General features: G+C 44.7%; 1 protein-coding gene across 2 annotated transcripts in view; it reads right to left on the bottom strand.

Moving 5' to 3' along the window:
• grid1b (glutamate receptor, ionotropic, delta 1b) overlaps positions 1 to 17,293 on the bottom strand; it is a 483,632-nt gene extending 466,339 nt beyond the window's left edge. For both annotated transcript variants that reach the window (XM_069664590.1, XM_069664591.1), the window contains exons 1-2: positions 17,145 to 17,293; positions 1,432 to 1,587 (exon numbers count right to left, since the gene is read on the bottom strand). In XM_069664590.1, the coding sequence (XP_069520691.1) occupies positions 1,432 to 1,587; positions 17,145 to 17,226 (238 nt within the window). In that variant the 5' untranslated portion in view covers positions 17,227 to 17,293. The remainder of the gene's footprint in view (positions 1 to 1,431; positions 1,588 to 17,144) is intronic.
• Positions 17,294 to 19,225: the final 1,932 nt, after the last annotated feature.

Below are 19,225 nucleotides of genomic sequence, written 5' to 3'. Positions count from 1 at the left end.
TTGAGGTATGACCTTTTTTGACACCAGGAACAGCCGATACTTTCAAAGCCACCAGACTGCACTGACAAAAACTGTAACTGCATCGGTCTAACCCCGCCTTGATTGGTTACTTTGACTGTGTTACTGTGTCACTTTGGTGTTTTAAACAGTAAGTTTGGATCCAACACAATGTTTGTGTTACACACTAACAAGATAACATCAGTGGAGGCAGCAGGAGAGCAGCATCTCCCTCATTCTGTGAGGCAAATGACAGTGGAGTCTGGTGGCTTTCAGGGGAGCGATGGAACGTCTGTTTCTGGTTTCAAAAATCATCTTCCTCTGTAACAAAAAGGTCTCCGTCTTTGTGGATCCTTTCTGTAATGTTGTCAGACACTTGGAATCAGAATAATCTGACCCCAAAACGTTCCAAAATTTAGGATTAAAGGAATAAAAATCCCAGAATTCCTCTTACAAAGCAGCGTTGGCTTCAGCAGGAACCTCGGGCAGTTATTCTTCCACATCATCAGCAGCATCTTCGTCACCATAATTGTCATCACACATCAAGAAGAAAGCCTTCATCCTCATCACAACACCCATGTCTCCATAAGCATCATCTTCATCACAGCAGACATTAATATGCTTTAATTACTAATGTCTTTAGCATCGTCTTCATCCCCACAGGGGTTCTCAGCTTCAACACATCAAATCAGCATCATCTTAATATTTTTCAGCATCATCATCAATACCAGTTACGTCCAATATCATCCCCACAATCACGCCTACACCATGATAAACATCATCTTCCCTATCTGTAGCATAACAATGTGTTTTATCAGCATCAAGCAGCATAAACTGTCCTTTCTGCAGCCGGCAGTGTGAACACAAACACTTTCATTCTGCATCAGATTAGCTCTTTCAAAGCTAAGAGGCCTGCAAGCCTCTCTGCAGGCAATTATATGGAAAATTACAGCTGGAATTGATGCAGCTCGCCTCAGTGCTGCCCCCTAGCTTCCTCTGCACAGAACAGGCCAGGGCCCAGCATGAAAGACTGAGACTGAGAGAGAGAGGGGGAGGTGGGTGAGGGAGATCGAGAGAAAGAGTCTCAGAGGAAACGATAAGAGAAAGAGAAGGCGATGGAGAGGCTCTGCGGCGCAGCATCAAACACCAGCAGGGTCCTCTGAGAGCAGAATCAGAGAAGCCAGGATTTAAACAGCATTTAGGAGGTCGATATACCTGGGTCATTAGCCAGGAGGATACTTCACCCAGAGACACAACCAGCAAAGATTAACAATCCAATGCAGGTGAGTAAGAGAGACATGCACACGCTCACCGCTGCAACAACAAACTGAAACCTGCAGAAAGCACTACAGAAGCTGAACCACCAGCATCTCTCTCACGCACACACACACACACACACACACAATGTAAACATGCTGCACACAGCGGCCTTACCTTCCTGCACCGCCTGGAAAGGGTTGTTGGGCTCGATGAGTTTTATCGAGTGTGTGATCTTCTCGCTCTGCAGGATGTCATCGCTCAGACTGAGGTCAGACACAGCGAGCTGGAACACCTCATCGTCCCGCACTGCGTTCTCCTCAAATATTGCACCTGCACAGGTGGAAGCAGGAAGAGGAAACAGGTCAGTAGGACAGCTTAGATCAACAACAGCCTTAAAAATCGACGGGCGGAGGCCTCCAGCTCTGCAGAGACTTGATCAGAGCGGGAAATGTTGATTAGCTGATCAGCAGGAGATTAAGTCGCAAAACTGTAGACACTGTTTTTTTTTTATCATTTTAGTAACTTTTTAACCCTTTAAATTCTGCATAATAAGAGTTTGCCAGTGCCTACATTGGTATCTTTCATACCCCAAGAATCTGTGCAAGCAAAGCTGCAACATGTTGACGCAAAACACAAAACTGTCTCGCTCTTAAAGTTTGTGTTTAAGATTTAAACAAGATCATGAACAAGATTAAGCCTCTAAAAGGAATACCGTCAGATTTCTCCGTCTCCTGTGATGGTAAATGATTTGCTTTTTACAGGAGCAGTTTGAGGACTGGTTGAACAGAACTTAAACTGTGACGAGCATCTTTCTGTTTTAAAGATCACACTTTTATAGACACACAAACAATCAGACAAAGCATTGGCCAGATAAAAGATTAAGAAAAGAAACCGTCTACTTATGGCTCCCATTGTTGAGACATTATTGGATGAACATTTGAGCAGCAAACTAAATAAATAAGGAGCCACTCAAAATTAAAGAAAATGAAGGCACAAGATGCTAAATTACACCATGTCACACTTTTATTCTTTACCCTGTAATTATACATTATTCCTGCAGAAACTCAGTGACATGTCTCACTTGAAATATCCCATAAAGTATATTTAATCACTGTTATAAGAAGGGCTGCTCTGTCGCTCTAACTGTAAGGCTGCTTATTAATTAGCTCTATATCATGGGAATGTGGTGAAATTAACCGTCAAGCACTGTGGCGTAATTATATTTGACAGACGTTTAAAAAAACAAAAGCTAAATGTGCACGTAGATGAAGTTACACAACTCGTTATGTAAAGGCTGAATGAGAGCAGGGAAATTAGGAATGACACAGAGGGGTCGAGAAATAAACAACAAACAAACAACTAGCATCAATGCTTTAGTCACGTGCTGAACACAAGAACATTTAAACCAAGACTAAGAGCAGACCGACCGTAACTTTATTATGAATCACAAGATGTGAAGTAAGGCTCACGTGCATGTGTTACAGCAGCTTCCGGTCGGTTTAACGGCCGTTTGCGAACAAAACAGTAACACATGTTTGTCCGTTTAATGTTTTCCAGATAAAGAAAGCGGTAAATTGCCAAACGATAGTATTGCACAAGCATATTCAATATATTGCACAGATTGTATGATGAATAAAGTTTGAAGTCTTTAAAGTGGGTTACAGAGTCACTGTGCGTGTTTGTTGACGGATGGCTTTGTTCAAGAGTCTAGTGGTTGAATTGACCTGTATCGCCTCCCTGAGGGCAGGAGGTCACGCAGGTGGTGACCAGGGTGAGAAGAGTCCTTGACTGTGTTTGAAATGCCGCAGTATACTAGCAGCACGTACTGATTTGGCCAACATGTAGTATGTATGCAAACAAAAGCAAAATGTGCAGTCCGCCAAAAATACCCGGATTGGAAAAAAATCTCCAGACCAGTCTACCACGCCAACTGTATCCCACAATGCAAAGCACCGGAACTTCATAGTTGCAGTTGTAATGGCAGACGGCAGCAGAAGGGGGCGCTGTAGCTAAAGAAGAGGCGCTTTGCTTTTGTCCTGGTGTAGCATTCTGCAAAATACACGTGAACAGCTCCGTACTAAAGACTACCGCCGAACGCAGTATGTAGTATGTAGTATTCAGTATATGGCACTTCAAACACAGCCCTTGACAGTGTTCATTGCTCGGGAGAGGTAGCGGGGGTCTGCATTGTCCTTGAGTGAGGGGAGAGTGCAGCCGATGACCCTCTGTTGTGCTTTTTTGTCAGCCACCGAACAGCCCACATACCACACCGTGAGGCATGTCAAATATGTCATATGAAAAAGGAAAAATATTATAGATTTCTTGAAAAATCATAAAAGGCTGTTATTCCAAAGATGTCTATAGCCTATGGTATGCTGAGTGCTACATAAATGAAGACGACTTCAAATCAACACCAAAGAAATTATGAGCAGACTAAGCTTTGACCTTGGTGCTAGAAAACCAAGACTTCTAGTGTAAACATCTAATAACCAGGTTAAGACGACAGCTCGATAATCTAACATCAAAGTGTTGATTATAAAATGTGTTTCAGGTTTCTGCCAGATTTAAGTACAACTGGGAAATCCTGAACGTGTGGACTGATTAATGGATGAGCAGAAACAGACTTCTTGTAAAAGGAAAGACACGGGGAGGGCCGGAATCCCGACAAATGGACATCTTGATTAATGGAACTTTCCAGATTCTGTTCGGACAATTTGTCATGCACATTTAAGGAATCCTAGTGAGAATTCAATTTGCCCGGCTGCTCGGGCTCATTCCGCTCGCTGAGTACCCAAATGAACTCTGCTCAGCACCCAGATCCTCGCGCTGGATTTGACGGCCTTCCTCGCAGGGCTGCGAGGGGGAGGGGGGGTCGCTGTCTTCCTTCTGGGCTTGATCAATCAATCATCCAGTTTTTAAATTGCAGTCAGTCAGGCGTTTTCAATTAGGACTGGATCTTGTTGCACCTGTCAGAGACGCGGTGGGGGAATTGATGTGAGGTTTATATTTCTCCTCACAGCAGCAGCAGACTGGGGAGCCTCAAACTTCAACATGCTTAATTAGTAATGAGTGCTGAGGGTGGACAAGGCCGAGTCTGGACCCTCTGGTGCCTCTGTGAGCTCAGGATCCAACCTCCATGAGTTGTATACCCCTCAGAGTCTCTCTCTAAATGTGTGCTTTGAGAGAGTAAGGATTTAAAGGGGCAGTTCACCCAAATAACAAAAAAGGTGTCTCTCCATCCACATAGTTTAGGTTTTGTTTGCACCAGAATATTTCTGCCCCCACGTAAAGAAGGTGTGTGTGAATAAGTTTGTGGTGTGCATACTATAGTTTAAATGAAGCAAGCTGACAGCAACAGGGACCAACCAGTGCTCTGACATGTGACCCAGCCCATTCTCTTGTCAAGTCGTCAAATACTGATGCTTCATCACAGCACTCAGTGTCTCATACAAACGCACAAGATACCCTTTAGAGTCCACACACAAGATGGCTTTAAACTAACTAATATAAACCCTCCAGCTTCAATATTTGACGGTGGCGATATTTGAGGTTTGAGTTTGGGAACGATGGATGGGCATTAAACACAGCATATTACCCCAACTGACTTGGGATGGAGTCCTGTCTTCGCTAACGTTAACCACACAGTCACTGTTGCCTAAACCGAACCAAACAGGTGATAACCACGTGTTACACAGGAAGGAAACACACACCTCATTGTGTGTCGGAATGAGACACCAAACAGTTTTGAGAGTATTTGACGACCCAGAATGAGGTCACAAGGTAGTGTCTGTTTTATTCCATCCTAACTTGTCGTTAAGGCCACATGGTGACATCTCGATTGTGGTGTTAGGGACAATATAGAACCAAAAGTGCATTTCATTTCCTTCCTGTCCCAGGTCACACAGGGGACACTTTCTGCTCACTTCTGGGACTGAGTTGAAGCGACTGGTTTCCACCCCCAGAGGCAGAGTCTCAGCCAGACACATCTGTGCTGTGGTCAGGGTAAAGGTGACATTGTGTGATAAAGAAGTCCTCTAGATCAGACTGAAGGTTCTTAACTTTGGTTCACACATTTTTAAATTGCCTGTTTCAATTTGACCAAGACAATCCATTTCTATTTATTCCACTTTAAAGTCAGACATTAACTCTCTCTTCTCTCTCCGGCTGACTTACAGCACGCTGGTGTTTGTCGATGTATTACATGAACGCATACAGATCTATACAGCTGTCTATACACAAAAAGTGTGTAAAAAGTATCACTTGACATTTTATCATATAAATTGCACTTTATTAAAACATTTCCTTTCGCTGCATGCATCTGCTTTGAGTTCTTAAGGTCAGGTTATTGAATTTCCGAATGAGCTGAATCGTTAATAAATGCCACAGAAACGGGTCGAGTTCTGTTGAAGTTGAAAAATGAATGTGTTATTTGGAGTCAGTGGCCTTTTGAGCATATTTGCAAACATTCCTACGCTACATACAGGGTGGGAACTTCACACCAGCCAGCAGCCAAATGCAATTTATTTACCAGTGATGTGGAAACAATGTTTTGTATCTGGTAAGTTTATCGGGCCTCCTCGTGTCTGTGGCAGGTAATCAAGCAGCAGTCCAGGGCTCTGCGTCCCTGAGCTCTGGCTGGCGGAGAAATCAGAGAAAGCTGCCGGTTTAGTCTGGGATTTAGCCGCTTCTGTGATCTGAGACCATAAACTCTGGCTCCTTATAGGATTTATTAATCTCAGAAAAGCTTTACACAGGCCAGGACTCGCACTGGGTAACAATACTCTCTGATTTTATTAGAAACACCGACTGACTGAAGAGGTGAAAATATCCCAGGCTTTCATTTCCTCAGACATTAATCATATCTTCTTGTGGATGTGAAGAGATTTTATAGAATTAATTCAGAACAAACATTCCCTCCATTCCTATGTTTGTTGTGTGTATTCAGTAAACAGTTTTTATCTCTTGGACTTAAAGTATCTAAGCTAAAGAATGAGAAGTAAGACAGCTAATAATGCAGCCATGCCATTCTATTGTTCTTCTATCTGGCCCTTATATTCCTCTGTTCCTCAGTATATTGTTTTCATTTACACAATCATCATAAAAAACACATTATTTCAACCACCTTTCTTTCAGCACCATGAGCTGCCTCCCTTTCAGCACCATGGACAGCAACATGCCTGCAGTTCCTGCCTCTCTGTTGCAATTAAAATTCACCACAGCGCAGATGTGATTTGCAGACATAAGAATAACAATCTCCGAAAATTATTATGGATCATTTACATTTCTGACAGGCTAAAACGTTCCGCAAATTTGCTGTGCTCTTGGAAAGACGGACACTCGAAATCAGTTAGTCCCAGAGGAACCGGAAATTAAATAAAGAGACTGTCAGTCATCTTTACTCCAGAGTATACAAGAGACTGACACTCACAAGTGCTGCTGCTACAAGCTGACGGAGCGGGACTTTACCCTGATGATATTTCTGAGAGGACTAATCCAACTTTCTCCCACCTTTTATCGCACCTCTGAGCCCTCCTTTAATTGACATAGATGGTCGATTGTGGCACAAAAAGTCAATGTAATTATACTAACTCGCCTTCTTTCTTTCATCGCCCTCATTTGGAAAATCCATTCCTACTTCGGGGTTAATCAGTGGAAATACAAGAGGCGTCATTTATCTTTTACGCTGCTCTTGGTGAAAACAGGGGTAGGTTTAACCAAAAGGGAATTAAAGCACATTTAGCAGAGCAGTGGAGTTGTGTTACACACATTACTCTTTGTCCTTACATTTAACTTTAAGAGAGGGAGGGGGTGACCTGGAGAAGTTACTGCCCAGACAGGAATACTAATGACCTAACGAGGAGTCTGAAACAACCTGTTTTAACATTCAGTCTGCTCCTGTTTTTAGGCTCAATTCTCTCTATCTCTATCATTGTCGTGTATTTGGCTCACAAACTATAATTTGGGGAGTTGTTGTTTTAGATAACGCTGCTTAGCTGGTTTAAAGAGTGTAAAATGAGATGTTTCCTGAATATAAATTCTTATAATTGCTTTGTAGTTCCCAGAGTAATTTAGTGATTGTGTGGAAATGTCACCGAATTTATGTGCAACTTCTCATTAACATTGTACCTCCAGGCATTTTATCTGTCTACTGTTGTAGAGGTATAACTCAGGACATTTCAGCTACTTTGTATGTCTATTAAAGCACAATCATTAAAACAAACACCCACACACTCAGAAGATTGAATTTGTTCACAGAAGGAAGGTTTGCTTCTTGCATTCGAAAAGGACTGCATGGCTAGAATAATGGCATCACTGTTTGGACTTGTTGAAGATGAAAACCTGCAGAGAAGTGGAAGTAAAAACAGCTTCAACTGAAGTAAACAGAAGACAGAGTAGAACCGAATATCCCCCCTTCTTGGCTCGCCCTGAGAAGGCCTGGCCTGTAATGGCTCCCGTTCAAAGAATAATCATTAAAAACTGTTCAATCAGGTCATTTTGACTTTAAAAGGCAGCCTTGCATTCAGCAGGTTTTCATCGGTAAAATTTAATCAGAGTAGCAGCTGTTGTCGCCCAATCGCAGTGAGGCATTGAGAAACATTATCCTTCATGTTCACTGTGACTCTGAAGTTCTGATCCCGAGCCAGACAAGGTTAAAAAACATGACATGAATAATGTAGAGCGTTCAAACGTCCCAAACACAAAGTGCAATAACAACGTGATTTATAACATCCAGAATTTTTCATGATGTTCCCAAAAAAAGACGCAGCGGGCACATGGACCGTACAGATGAGCTCGTATCATAATTAAACATCCAGATAAGTGATGATCTGCTGCAGAAACAATGAAGGCTGCGGGAGGCGACCACAAAGCAGCACAGCAGTCTGATTCCCTGTTTATGCATTCCTTCGCTATGAACACAAAATATGTTTGCACTCTGTCAGACGTCATCAGCCGTGTGGAGCAGCAGCCAGATTTAGTGCTGCAGAAATAAACCGCAGGAATCCGCCTGGAGCTCAACTCCATGCTCAGCCTTTTTATTTAGACACAGAGAAGCTTTCACACGAGATGCGAGATCCTCGGCTTCTTTTGTTTCCTTCTGCCACTCAGCCAATAATCATCAGATGCAAACTCCATGCAAATGAAATGTGCATCTGCTCAGAGTTCCTACACGGCCAGCCACTTTGGCACACGCAACCAAAAATTATATACAAGACGTTTCTTACTCTGGAAGTAAAATGATGGATATTAAGATGCTTGGAGCTACTGCGGCCGTTAGACAACAACCTGCAGCATCTAATACACAGGAGTGGAGAGAGGCTGAAAACTTCAAATTAAACCAGGAGCAAAGTGTTGTTCTACAAATATAATCGCTCTTTGTAAGCTGCAAATGTGCTGTAGCTGTGTCTTCAGTATCTCATGTGAAACACTGCAGTAATTAGGCCACGCTATAATCCTAAAGCTCCAGCTGGCAGAAGAGCAGGAAAGTCCTGGCTTGAGTTTGCAACTTGTAAAATTCATTAATGTATTTTCTGCCAACAGCTACACAATAAGAGCCTGTGCATGTGGACATGTGACAGCAGGTATTCGGATGAAGAAGAAGCACCTTCTACGTGACGAGAGAGGACCACAGAAGCATTAAAAACATCTTCACATGCAGCGGCAGAAGCTGAAGTTCAGTCCATGGAGACTTGAAGGCTGGAAGGTAGCCAGTTCAAGTCCAGGACGGACAAGTCAGAACTGAGTGTGAACTGGTACCTGGGAAAACTGCCAGTCCACCTCCTGGGTGGTGCCGAGGTTACTGCGATCAAGGCACCAAACCTCTATCGCTCCAGTGTCTCTCCATACTTTGATGCATGTGTATACGCCCTGTTTGTTCGTGTGTGTTTCAAGGATATGTGTGTGAAATAAAAACAGAAGGGTAAAAAAGTTGGAGCTTATTCCCCCCAGAGGGATCAATAAAGTATGACTTATATTTCTTCTTCTTCAGAAGAGGAGTAAAAGCAGCACCAGAGGCTCAGAAACATTTTAGGCCTTTCTGGCCTTTTGAAAGGAAATAAATTGAACCAAACAATGTTATTAAAGTAGTTTTAGTCCTTTCAGTTCCGTGTCAAACATTACCTTTGTTATGTTATTTGGTTATTTGTTTGTATGTCTGTGTACATGTCATTCACTTATATATGAATACAAAATAAGATTATTCCAATGACAGTGGTAAATTAAAAGTGGTTAGAAAAAGGTTATTATGACCAATATTTACCTTGTAAAGAGAGTTTGGCAGCAAACTCTATAGGTTGCATATGCACCCAGGAAGTAGCAAAATTGTGTTCCCACATATTCATGCAAATTCAACCCGTTGCCGCCACTTTTTCTCGACCTTTGCAATTTTGCCGCAACTTTTCTGTAAAATTGACCAATCATCCTGTTTCCCCGGGTGTGTGTGAAATCATTTATGTCACCAAACTCAAGTTCTTGGTACTCAAAATATTGATGTCTGCAATGTATAAACATCAGAGCATCTTGTTTCTGGTGTTTGTGTCCTCACTGGTTTAAAACAGTCATTGGACAGTGAGATAGTTATCCCCTGTCTCTAATCAATTGTTTTATACAAAATCACGAGAAGAAAAGTTTAAATTAGATAACTTGTAGATTCTCCCTTACACATATGGATAGCATTGAAAGTGCACGTGTGGCGTTAAAGAGCAACTAATAGCTATTGTCTTTATTGTCATTCAGTTACATTTTCATTCCAGTCCTGACACTCAGATTAACCTGAAGTAATGTCAGAAGAAAAGCAGCCGCTCAGCCTAACTGAGCCGCTTTGGTTCCTAACTCTAACCATGTTAATCACATGTTCTCTGGGTTTTTAGGTCACATCACAATGTGGGAACAAACCAGCTGTGTGGGTGTATTTCCTGATAGACTAATAAGCCAACCTGTATTTTTAGCACCATAAATTACAGACCCACAACAGCATGCAAACCAATAAATAATAATCAAGGTAAATACATATACAGAAACTTTTCCTAATCGTTACATTCACTCAACTTTTACTCAAGCCATGCCGCTAACCTTTTTAATTCCACGGGGGTCAAAGGTCAACACCTATCTTGTCAGAGTACAAGTTTTTAAAGAAAAAGGGAGAGGACCCAGGCGCAGACTCTCTCTGTTTTATTGGAACACAAAACACAAAAGTCCAAAATGCATATCAGAAATCTGAATCTCAACAAAATGGGAAACCAAAAGGTAGAAGAAAAAGTGCCACTGATGTCCAGGTAAAAGAATAATCCAAGGGAAACACAGAAACACACGGCGAGCCACGAGTACACAGGGTTATCCAGAGGCGACGACAGTTTCAAAGACCACAACGAACAGACACAGAAGGGTCAGAAACACAGAGACTACAGACGGGGTCATTAGGGACAGGTAAGACTAATCGACACAGGTGAAAAACAATGGGGCAGGGCAATAACAACAATAACAATAATAATAACTTTATTGATCCCCAAAGGGAAATTCATTAGCAGTACGTTCTGATGTGGCCTAAATGTAGTCTGCAGTATGCAAACAAAAGCAAAATGTGCAGCATGCAGAAAATACCAGGACGTCGTACTGATTCAGAGAAAATCTACAGCATGCATCGGACCAGTCTACCTCGCCTACTGTATCCCACAATGCAAAGCGCTGGAACGTCACAGCGGCAGTTGAAATGACGGACAGCAGCAGAAGAGCAGAAGTGGATGCTATCGCTAAAGAAGTTATTGTTTACTTCCGCCTGACGAAGCATACAGCAAAACAAATTTGAAAGCTCCTCCATACTACAGACTACCGCCGAACGCAGTGTGCAGTATATAGTAAGCAGAATATAGTATGTAGTCTGTAGTATGCAGTATATAGTACGGCATTTCAAACACAGCCAATCAGAAAGGGGCCAAAGACTAAATCATGACAAGAACTGAACAATAAGAACTCATGACGTATCTTTCAAAATAACGACAGCTCTTCTTTGGTGCTAAAGTTCTTATCCATGCCTTTGCTGATGCTCCACCAATCCTTTCCCCCACCACACAGTGAAGGTCACCCTGAGAGCAATATTGATATATAATCATACAACTGGACTATCAATAATTGACTGCAAGGTAGTTCAGTCAGTTCACAAGTAAGTCTAACTGAAAGAGCGACAGGGCTGACAGGGTTAAACTATAAAACAAAGATCCAGGAGCAGGTTTAATCTGAATGTGAGAACACAACTTTCACAGTCTAATGATGCTCGCAGGTTTTCAGAGGCTGCATTCAGACAAGAACATCACTCACACCTGTCGTTTTGTTGCCATGAATAAATCAAACTTAAAGATATTCGCTATCAGCACAAAACACGGAGTCTTGGCAGCTTCTGTATATGAAGATAAGAATCACCAGCGTGTCTCAGAAACCTGTTATTACTCAAACCAGGTTCCTTTCCAAGCTTTTCCCCGGCAGCCTCCCACACACATCTCTCTACCTGTTTGTCACTGTGAGTTTGAAGCAACACTAACGTTTCTTTGAATGCCCTCGCGGTGTCAAACACTCTGCTGCATGCCACGTTTATTTAATCCACCGGATGAGGCTGCTGCATCATGTTAGAGAGATGACTGTGTTGCTCTCAGTCCATGCCTGCATCTGCACAGTATGTGTGTGTGTGTGTGTGTAGGTGTGTGCAGGTGGTGGAAGTAAATGGCCTGGCTAAGCCTTCAACACAGGAAGCCTTTTGCGTTGCTCCCTAACCGCGTTACTTCATCTTATTTAGCGGCGGGGCGAGAAGAGGCCGCAGCTGTTCATTGGCTCTGCCGGCCTCCACAGATTGGATTCCTGCAGTTCAAGCCCGGCTGCGGATAAGCAGGACTCTCCCTCTGCTAGCTGCTGCACCGGCATCGTAAATCATCCCCCGCTGGATGCCTGGCTCATGGGACGGGGTAATCTTTCCTCCTCAGGCTCCTTATGAAAAGTGACTTGTTATCCGTTTGGCCTGAGGGTGTTAAGAGGACCTTCAGACCTGGAAAACAGCCCACAGGGGACAGGAAGAGCTACAACCAGGAAGAGCTACAACCTGAGTCCCAGCAGAATCAGTTCTGAGAGGCTGAAAGCGGCAGTTTTACAGTGAGAGCACCGAGACCCGACAGTTTGTACATTCGGTGCTTTAAAACAACTCAGAGGTTCTTTCAAATATCTTCTGTCTCGTGTTGTTAAAGCCTTTGGAACATCACATCCCTCGGAAACTGATGAGACTCAAAAACCCTCCACTTAAACCAGACTGCATGACAAAAGTGGACATAGACACGGTGAGCCCAGTTTGGTTTGTTCACTCCCTTCAAAGCCTTTTAGGCTTGGGAACACTTTGTTCCACTCTGTCCTGCTGACAGGCCATTGCAGGAGGAATTGAATTTTCAGGAGAACAGCAGGAAGTGTGGCAAGAAAATTAAGTATTAGCAAGCATGAGATGCTAACCCAGGAGCTGCCTGCGATGTGATTTATAAAAGGAATGCATGATCATGATAGAAGGACACGCCTGACATGTTTCCACATTGTTTGTCCCTGTTTGTCTGTGATTGTTGCGTGATCTTTGGTTACAGTAAATCTGTTTATTGAGTTGCATCAAAGACAAGTCCCTGTCAAGTTTTCTGCCAACAACAGTTCGATATCGTCTCAACACGTAAACAGATCCATCAGTCTGTAGGAGCTTCTGTTCAGGTTTGACATCCTATTATTTGTCTGCTTTTCATAATAATTTTACCCTCCTCTTCTCTGGAGAGAGACGTGATTAGATGCCCCCCGAGGGCGTCCATCATACAGGAGAGGACCTCACTGACAGCTTGATTTCTGAGATTTAATTAAAGGCCAAAATTGATTTAAGCTCTGTCCTCCCATTCACTGCTCCCGGTTCTGACCTTCAATCAGACAAATCTGACGATCCTCCAACTTCTTCTCTGCAGTCACAAGCTAACTCTGTAGCAGCTGCCTGCACTGATTTGTGCACATTCAAGCAAAGAACAGAGGGGCGGGACTAATTAGAGAAAGCAGATGTTGTTGGGAACAGATGAGATGAAAACCTGCAGACGTTTGAACCTCGACAGCGCAGGATGTTGCACACAAACACAGCAAGTGGGTCAGAGGTTCAAGCATGCTGACTGAAGGTCCAAGCTCCATGTTTTTGTCTGTATCAGCTCTTTTAGAGATCAACCGTCACCACCACCCTGCGACACTCTCTGCCTGCCACTGATCCTCTTCAGGGAGCGGAGAGAGGAAGGGACAAACAAACCGGGACGTGTCACTGACGATAAAGCCACGCGGCTGGACGAGACAGATGCTCGGGCAGGGGTTTCGGGGCCGAGGTTGGAACACTGTCACATCTGATCTGGGCGTCGTGTTGTGCTGCCAAGTCAGTCAGACTCCGACTGTCAGCTGGTTAAAGGGAACAACCGAGGCACTGAATGCAGCCAGATACCAAGAGATCAGCTGGGAGGATGGAGAGGAGGGGGGAGTTTATGAGCCACGCGTTTTTGGGTTGGTCAGCTTTTTTCTCAATATGCAACAATCAAACGTATTCCCTCTGAAACCTCAGTAAAATAAAACTCATATAAAACACAAATAACACCTACAAATCTCACATCTTCATCCTAACAGCTGCTGCTTTGTTCATATTCTGTAAGTTATTGGATCTCTGAACCCTCTGGTGTCGTCTGCAAGTAAAACAGTTGTAAACATTGTATTTGCTACAGGTTTCAAAGCTTTTTCTGTGCAACCATTTGAGCATTGTGCCACAGGGAAGCCTTCGTAACATGGAGCATTAAGGCACCAGCAATGTTCTGAACAAAGAGTGGAAAGGCATAGACAACCTGATAGTTATACAGAACAAATGATTTTGCAGGGACAGAGGAGAAATTTTTTCCCAAATAGAAATCAGAAAAAATCTGCTTTCACAGACAAGCAGAGCTGAACATCCCGTTTGCAGAGTACAGCTACACGTTCGATCTGCAAAGACTTCAGCCTCCTGCAGCAGTTTACTGCTGCTGCATCACTGTGAGTGTGAGTTCACACGTCTCCAAGCTACTAACTGTGTTCTGTACTGTGTGGACCTGCAGGAATCCACCGCCTTACCGCAAACACACACACACACATGCACAACAAGAGCAAGGTGTTGCATGCTAGATTCCGACGCACATGGCACAACACTTATTTTCATGTTAATGCTTCAATCGAACGACCACAAGCTCCTCCTGGGATTCAGAAAATGATTCAGCCTCTTATTAAAGCCGTGTTCTGCTGCCACGGACGGCTGCTTTCTTTGTAGCTGAAGCTTGAAAATTACACACGAGACAAGTGCATGAGCATGAACATTACATCAGGCTACCGACAGCAGCACACGAACCCCTGGAGTTATTGTTTTTTCTTTCTTTGTTCACGTGATTTGCATTTCTTAGGGGCTGAAGGCCCACGCATCAGGAGTAACAAGAATGCACACATAATATGGGTTCTGCAGATTCGTGTGGCTACAAAGAATCTTACCAACAACCCAAAAGGAAGAAAGGAAGTCAACAAATTTGTATTTAATTTGATTTTTTTACAGGTGCCACACTTGAGCAGAGCCCTACGAGGCCCTCGATTACATGAAACCTCCAGGGTTGTTGAAATCGTGAGTTTTCTTAAAGGGTTCGGCCATGGCGCCAAAAAACAGGAAGTTGCCTTAACTCAAACTAACTCCAATCTGCCCCAAGCTTCCCATATTTGATAATATTCCCCACCTGAACAGATCTTCGCTCTGCGCCCTGCAACATAATCCATGTTCAGTCCGGGTTTGTGAATGTTCTCTAGGACTGCATTGTGGAAACAGGAAGTGACATTTTGTTCTTTATGCGTTGTGCAACCACTCGACCTCCTGTACAGACACTTACAAAGATGTGAGGGCCGGTTCAACGCAGCTCACAGCTTTACTAGACTTCTCCTCAAAATCCCAAACAGCCCCAGCAACCAGTGGACTTCTTTCTCCTCTGAAGCACAGAAACCTATAAAATCTGTCTATATGTGCTCCTTTTAATCATTGCACTCATAGCTTATGAATCCTTGCAGGCAGAACATGAACAGTACCAGTGTGGTTTCATGTTCCGATCTGGCTTCAATATTTGGCATCACCCTCCCAGATTTGTTGTATTTACTGTTCTGTGTTCTCAATAATCCCGTATCACTGTTCTCCATTGTTTCTATGTGCACACTGAATGCAGATTTTCTCCTGAGGGACAGTGAAGTATCCATCCATCTGTGCCTCCATCCATCCCTCTATCCATAAACAAAAGTAGCCAAACATACTTACATAAACGTCTCTTACAGTGGACATCATCTATATGTGTACAAATTAAGATCATTAGAGAGCTACCATAAAGACACATGGGGAATAATGACTCCCAGTCTCCCATAGTAACTACTGGCATTAATATTCAGCACACTCTCTGTTGGAACGGAAGTCAACTCATGTGCGGGTACTTTGTCATTATTACATGTTGTAGCCTATAAATCATGTTTATCAAACGCTGCCTGACTCCTCTCCATGATGGAGATGCTGCGGTTTAGAAGCAATCTGTCTCTGTGTCTTCTGAGAAACCATAGGAAGAGTATTCTTATTAGCTGAATGCCTGTGACTCCCCCACCTCCCCCCTCCTCCCTCCTTTCCTATCCGCTCCCTCCTCCCCTTCTCTCTCATCCCCTCTCCTGGCTGAACCATGCAGGCCACCGCAGTGCTGCCGGGTCTGATGGTCTGAGCTGCGGCAGAGGTCTGACAACTCAAACCTTTGGAAGGATTTTTAGGTTTAACTTCCTCCTTTTGCAAACTGGATGGCTTTGTACCAAAAATCTTCCAAATCATCTCAGGGTGAAGTGGAGCCTTTAAGTGGGATTAGCCCATATTTGGGAGTTTATATGAAAAGTGCGTGCGGCTGTGTCAGAGCAGAGGTGTCTCATTGAGTCTGCTCTCCTCTAAAAACCCCCCCCCGACCCCCCCTGACTCCGATCAATCCTCCCTCCACGCCTGATTTTGCTTGAAAAAGTGACTTGACTAAAAATGAGAGGAAATAAGAGGATGAAAAAGGAGCAGAAAGTGGAGCTCGCCTCCTCTGCTCGCCAACTGGCTCTTTGGTTCTCGACGATGTTTCAGAGCTCGAACAGTCGGCGTTTGTCCCCTTTGTCATCTCTTCCTCTGGCAGAGTTGATTAACATTTCACTCACGTCCAATTCAAAGTTCAGGCTTAGAGATGAGGGGAGGCGAGGGAGAGAGGGATGGAGGAGGAGGAGGAGGAGGAGGGTGGTAGGGGAGGACAGGAGAGGAGGAGGGAGGGAGGGAGGATAGATGGATAAAGCGAAACCCTCCAAACACCCACGTCGGGCCGATTTCTCCTTCCAGTCGCAGGTTTTCTGCACGTGAATTTGCACCGACATGAGCCGGAAAGGAGGGATGGTGGGATGGATGGATTTGGAGGGATGGGTGGAGAGATGGAGGGCTGGTGCGGCGCAACACTTTGCGGGCACTTCTACCAGGCTGCGCTGCGTGCGTCTGAGCCTGGATGCAACAGTCCTTCCTTCCTACACATGATCCTGGCACGGATCGGAATGATAATCAGGTGTGAGGTCGGGTGCTTTTTTGCCCGAGGGAGGAGGATGTTTGAAAATCAGTGCATGCACGGACTCTTCTATTCAAATTCTGGCGCAACTCAACTTGACAACAGTAATCTGTACATATTTTACAAACCCATCAGTAACCTGCTTCCGGCTCACATATCGTGCTTTAAGTCGTCCTTGCATGCAGCCCCTTCAGCCAAAGCCCCGCACAGCACAGCCAAAAAACAGGAGACCGGTTGGTGTCTTACCAATGTGAATGATGGAGTCGGCGCTCACTGTGTTGCATTGCAATATCCACAGGGAATGAAATAACAATGTCAGCATTTCCATCTCCAGCTTGAGCCAAAAAGGCGCATCCACGGATCCACCTCGCTGATTTTGGCGTTTTTCTCCAGTGATGAGCAAATCCAAAATAAGCGTCGGTGCGTAAAAGCGGCAGCAGCAGCAGCAGCAGCGAGGCACAGTGTTGAGTGAAATCACCACCGAATAGTAATAGAAAAGACAAATCCCAGAGAGCAAACTGTTGGCCGGAGTCGAGAGGAAGAAAAAGGGTAGAAAAAGAAAGAGTAGAAGCTTCCAGGACTCCGGAGAGAAACAAACCCGGGTAAGTGAGGAGGGAAGCGGGGACGGATGAGAGAAGACACCGGGGGTTTGTTTCAGAGGTTGAGATCCGCCAGACGAGCAGCTCTGACTCTCTACCTCCGAGTCTGAGACATAACACACTGCAAACTGCGGAGGAGGAGGAGGAGGAGGGACGCGCTCTCTCTCTCTCTTTCTCTTTTCCCCTATCCCTCTCTCTCTCTCTTCTTCCCCGACCCACGTGACTGCAGAGCCTCTATGTACGGCGCTGGAAGCCCGACCGGAGAAACGAGAGGCGAGGGATGGTGATGGAGAGAGATGGAGGATGGATGGGATGGACGGTAGCCGGTGCGCACCACGGAGGAGACGGGGTGAGAGGAAGCGAGGCGCAGAGGTACTCGCACCCCGGGAAGACACTCGCTTGGTGGGTAGGTTTTGCGGAATGACCCGGACACTGGAAAGTGTGGAAGCTTGTGGTTACCGGTAATGAACTTGCGACAGCCTGACGCGCTTTTTCCTCTGACTGAAGTTCGTTTATTCAACGCTGACAAGAGGACCCTTCACCGCTGCATTGCCGCGTTGCAGCGAAGCTGTTGCATGGGCTGGATTTACTCAGCGTGTTGCAGATACATGGCAGAATCCTGCTCGCTGCTTTGACTTCGGCATTCGTGCGCAAATTCAAGACAACACGGGATTTGCTCCGTTTTTCATCAAAGGACGTAAATACGTAGAGATACAGAATCCTAAATAAAAACTGGAAAAGTGTGACATCCGCGTGAAGCGTTTTTTGGCAGCTTGGAGAGGTTGTGGATGACGCGCGGCGCGCGAACAGGAGATACCGAGTATGCGAGCTGGTTCTTCTTTGACCGTGATCTCTCTCAACTCGGACGCATAACATGCGTAACCGGTTTGATTCTCTTGCGCTATAGCGTCCGGATACAAGGTGAGAAGGGCTTTTGGCGTCGCCGCGTGCGTAAAATACTCCCCGCGCCGTATGGAGGCTTTACCAGAAAGTGAGAGGGAGCAGAGAAAGTGAGTCGTGATAGCAGGGGGTAGAGAAAGGAATCGATGGGAGGAAAAAATCGGGATGCAAACTCCTCAGCTCAATTGGGAAAGGAGACTCAAACTCGCTGGAGTATCGGTGCAAGGAGAGGAGAGGAGAGGAGAGGAAATGTTGTTAGGATGCAGCCAGGGTAGTTTTCAACAAGTCACCAGCAGTGATTCTCTCAACGCTCTGACGCTGCAGGGTTTTTCACACAGTGGTAAGAGGCTGCTGCTGCTGCAGGTCGAACACTCTGATCAGCTTTAATAAAGTGTACGATATGTTTGTGTTCTGCACCCTGAAGCCTGTGACTGACGAGGTTTCGCATGTCCTGTGCGTATATACATATGTGACGTCACTGACCTCTTCCGTGATGTCATTTCAGATGCTTTCCCGCCCATGTGTGCTAGTAGAAGCTACACCAGGCGAGAGAAACGATCTTTTGGGACGAACAGGAGCCTTTCCACTCAGCGGACAGAAGATGAAAAATGAAGATTACTACACTTGACTTTACAATTAAAGGATATTTCTTGCGAATGAACGTGACTCAGAAATGTCTTTTAATTGTTTGGCCAAGTCTAGTTGGGCGAGAGTCTTGAGATGAACCTGCACAGAACTTCCCGACTGTTTCAGCACCACGCCGGAGCGGACAGCTCCCCAGGAATCATCAATCAGCATCCTGTACGGAGTCCCAGAAGTGACAAATGT

The sequence above is a fragment of the Semicossyphus pulcher genome, unplaced genomic scaffold (assembly GCF_022749685.1).
Source record: "Semicossyphus pulcher isolate SPU_LCO1_2020_fin unplaced genomic scaffold, fSemPul1.0.p SCAF_16, whole genome shotgun sequence".
Classification (NCBI taxonomy): Eukaryota; Metazoa; Chordata; class Actinopteri; order Labriformes; family Labridae; genus Semicossyphus; species Semicossyphus pulcher.
The sequence above is the reverse complement of the archived record's forward strand: the minus strand, read 5'-3'. Positions and strand labels throughout refer to the sequence as shown.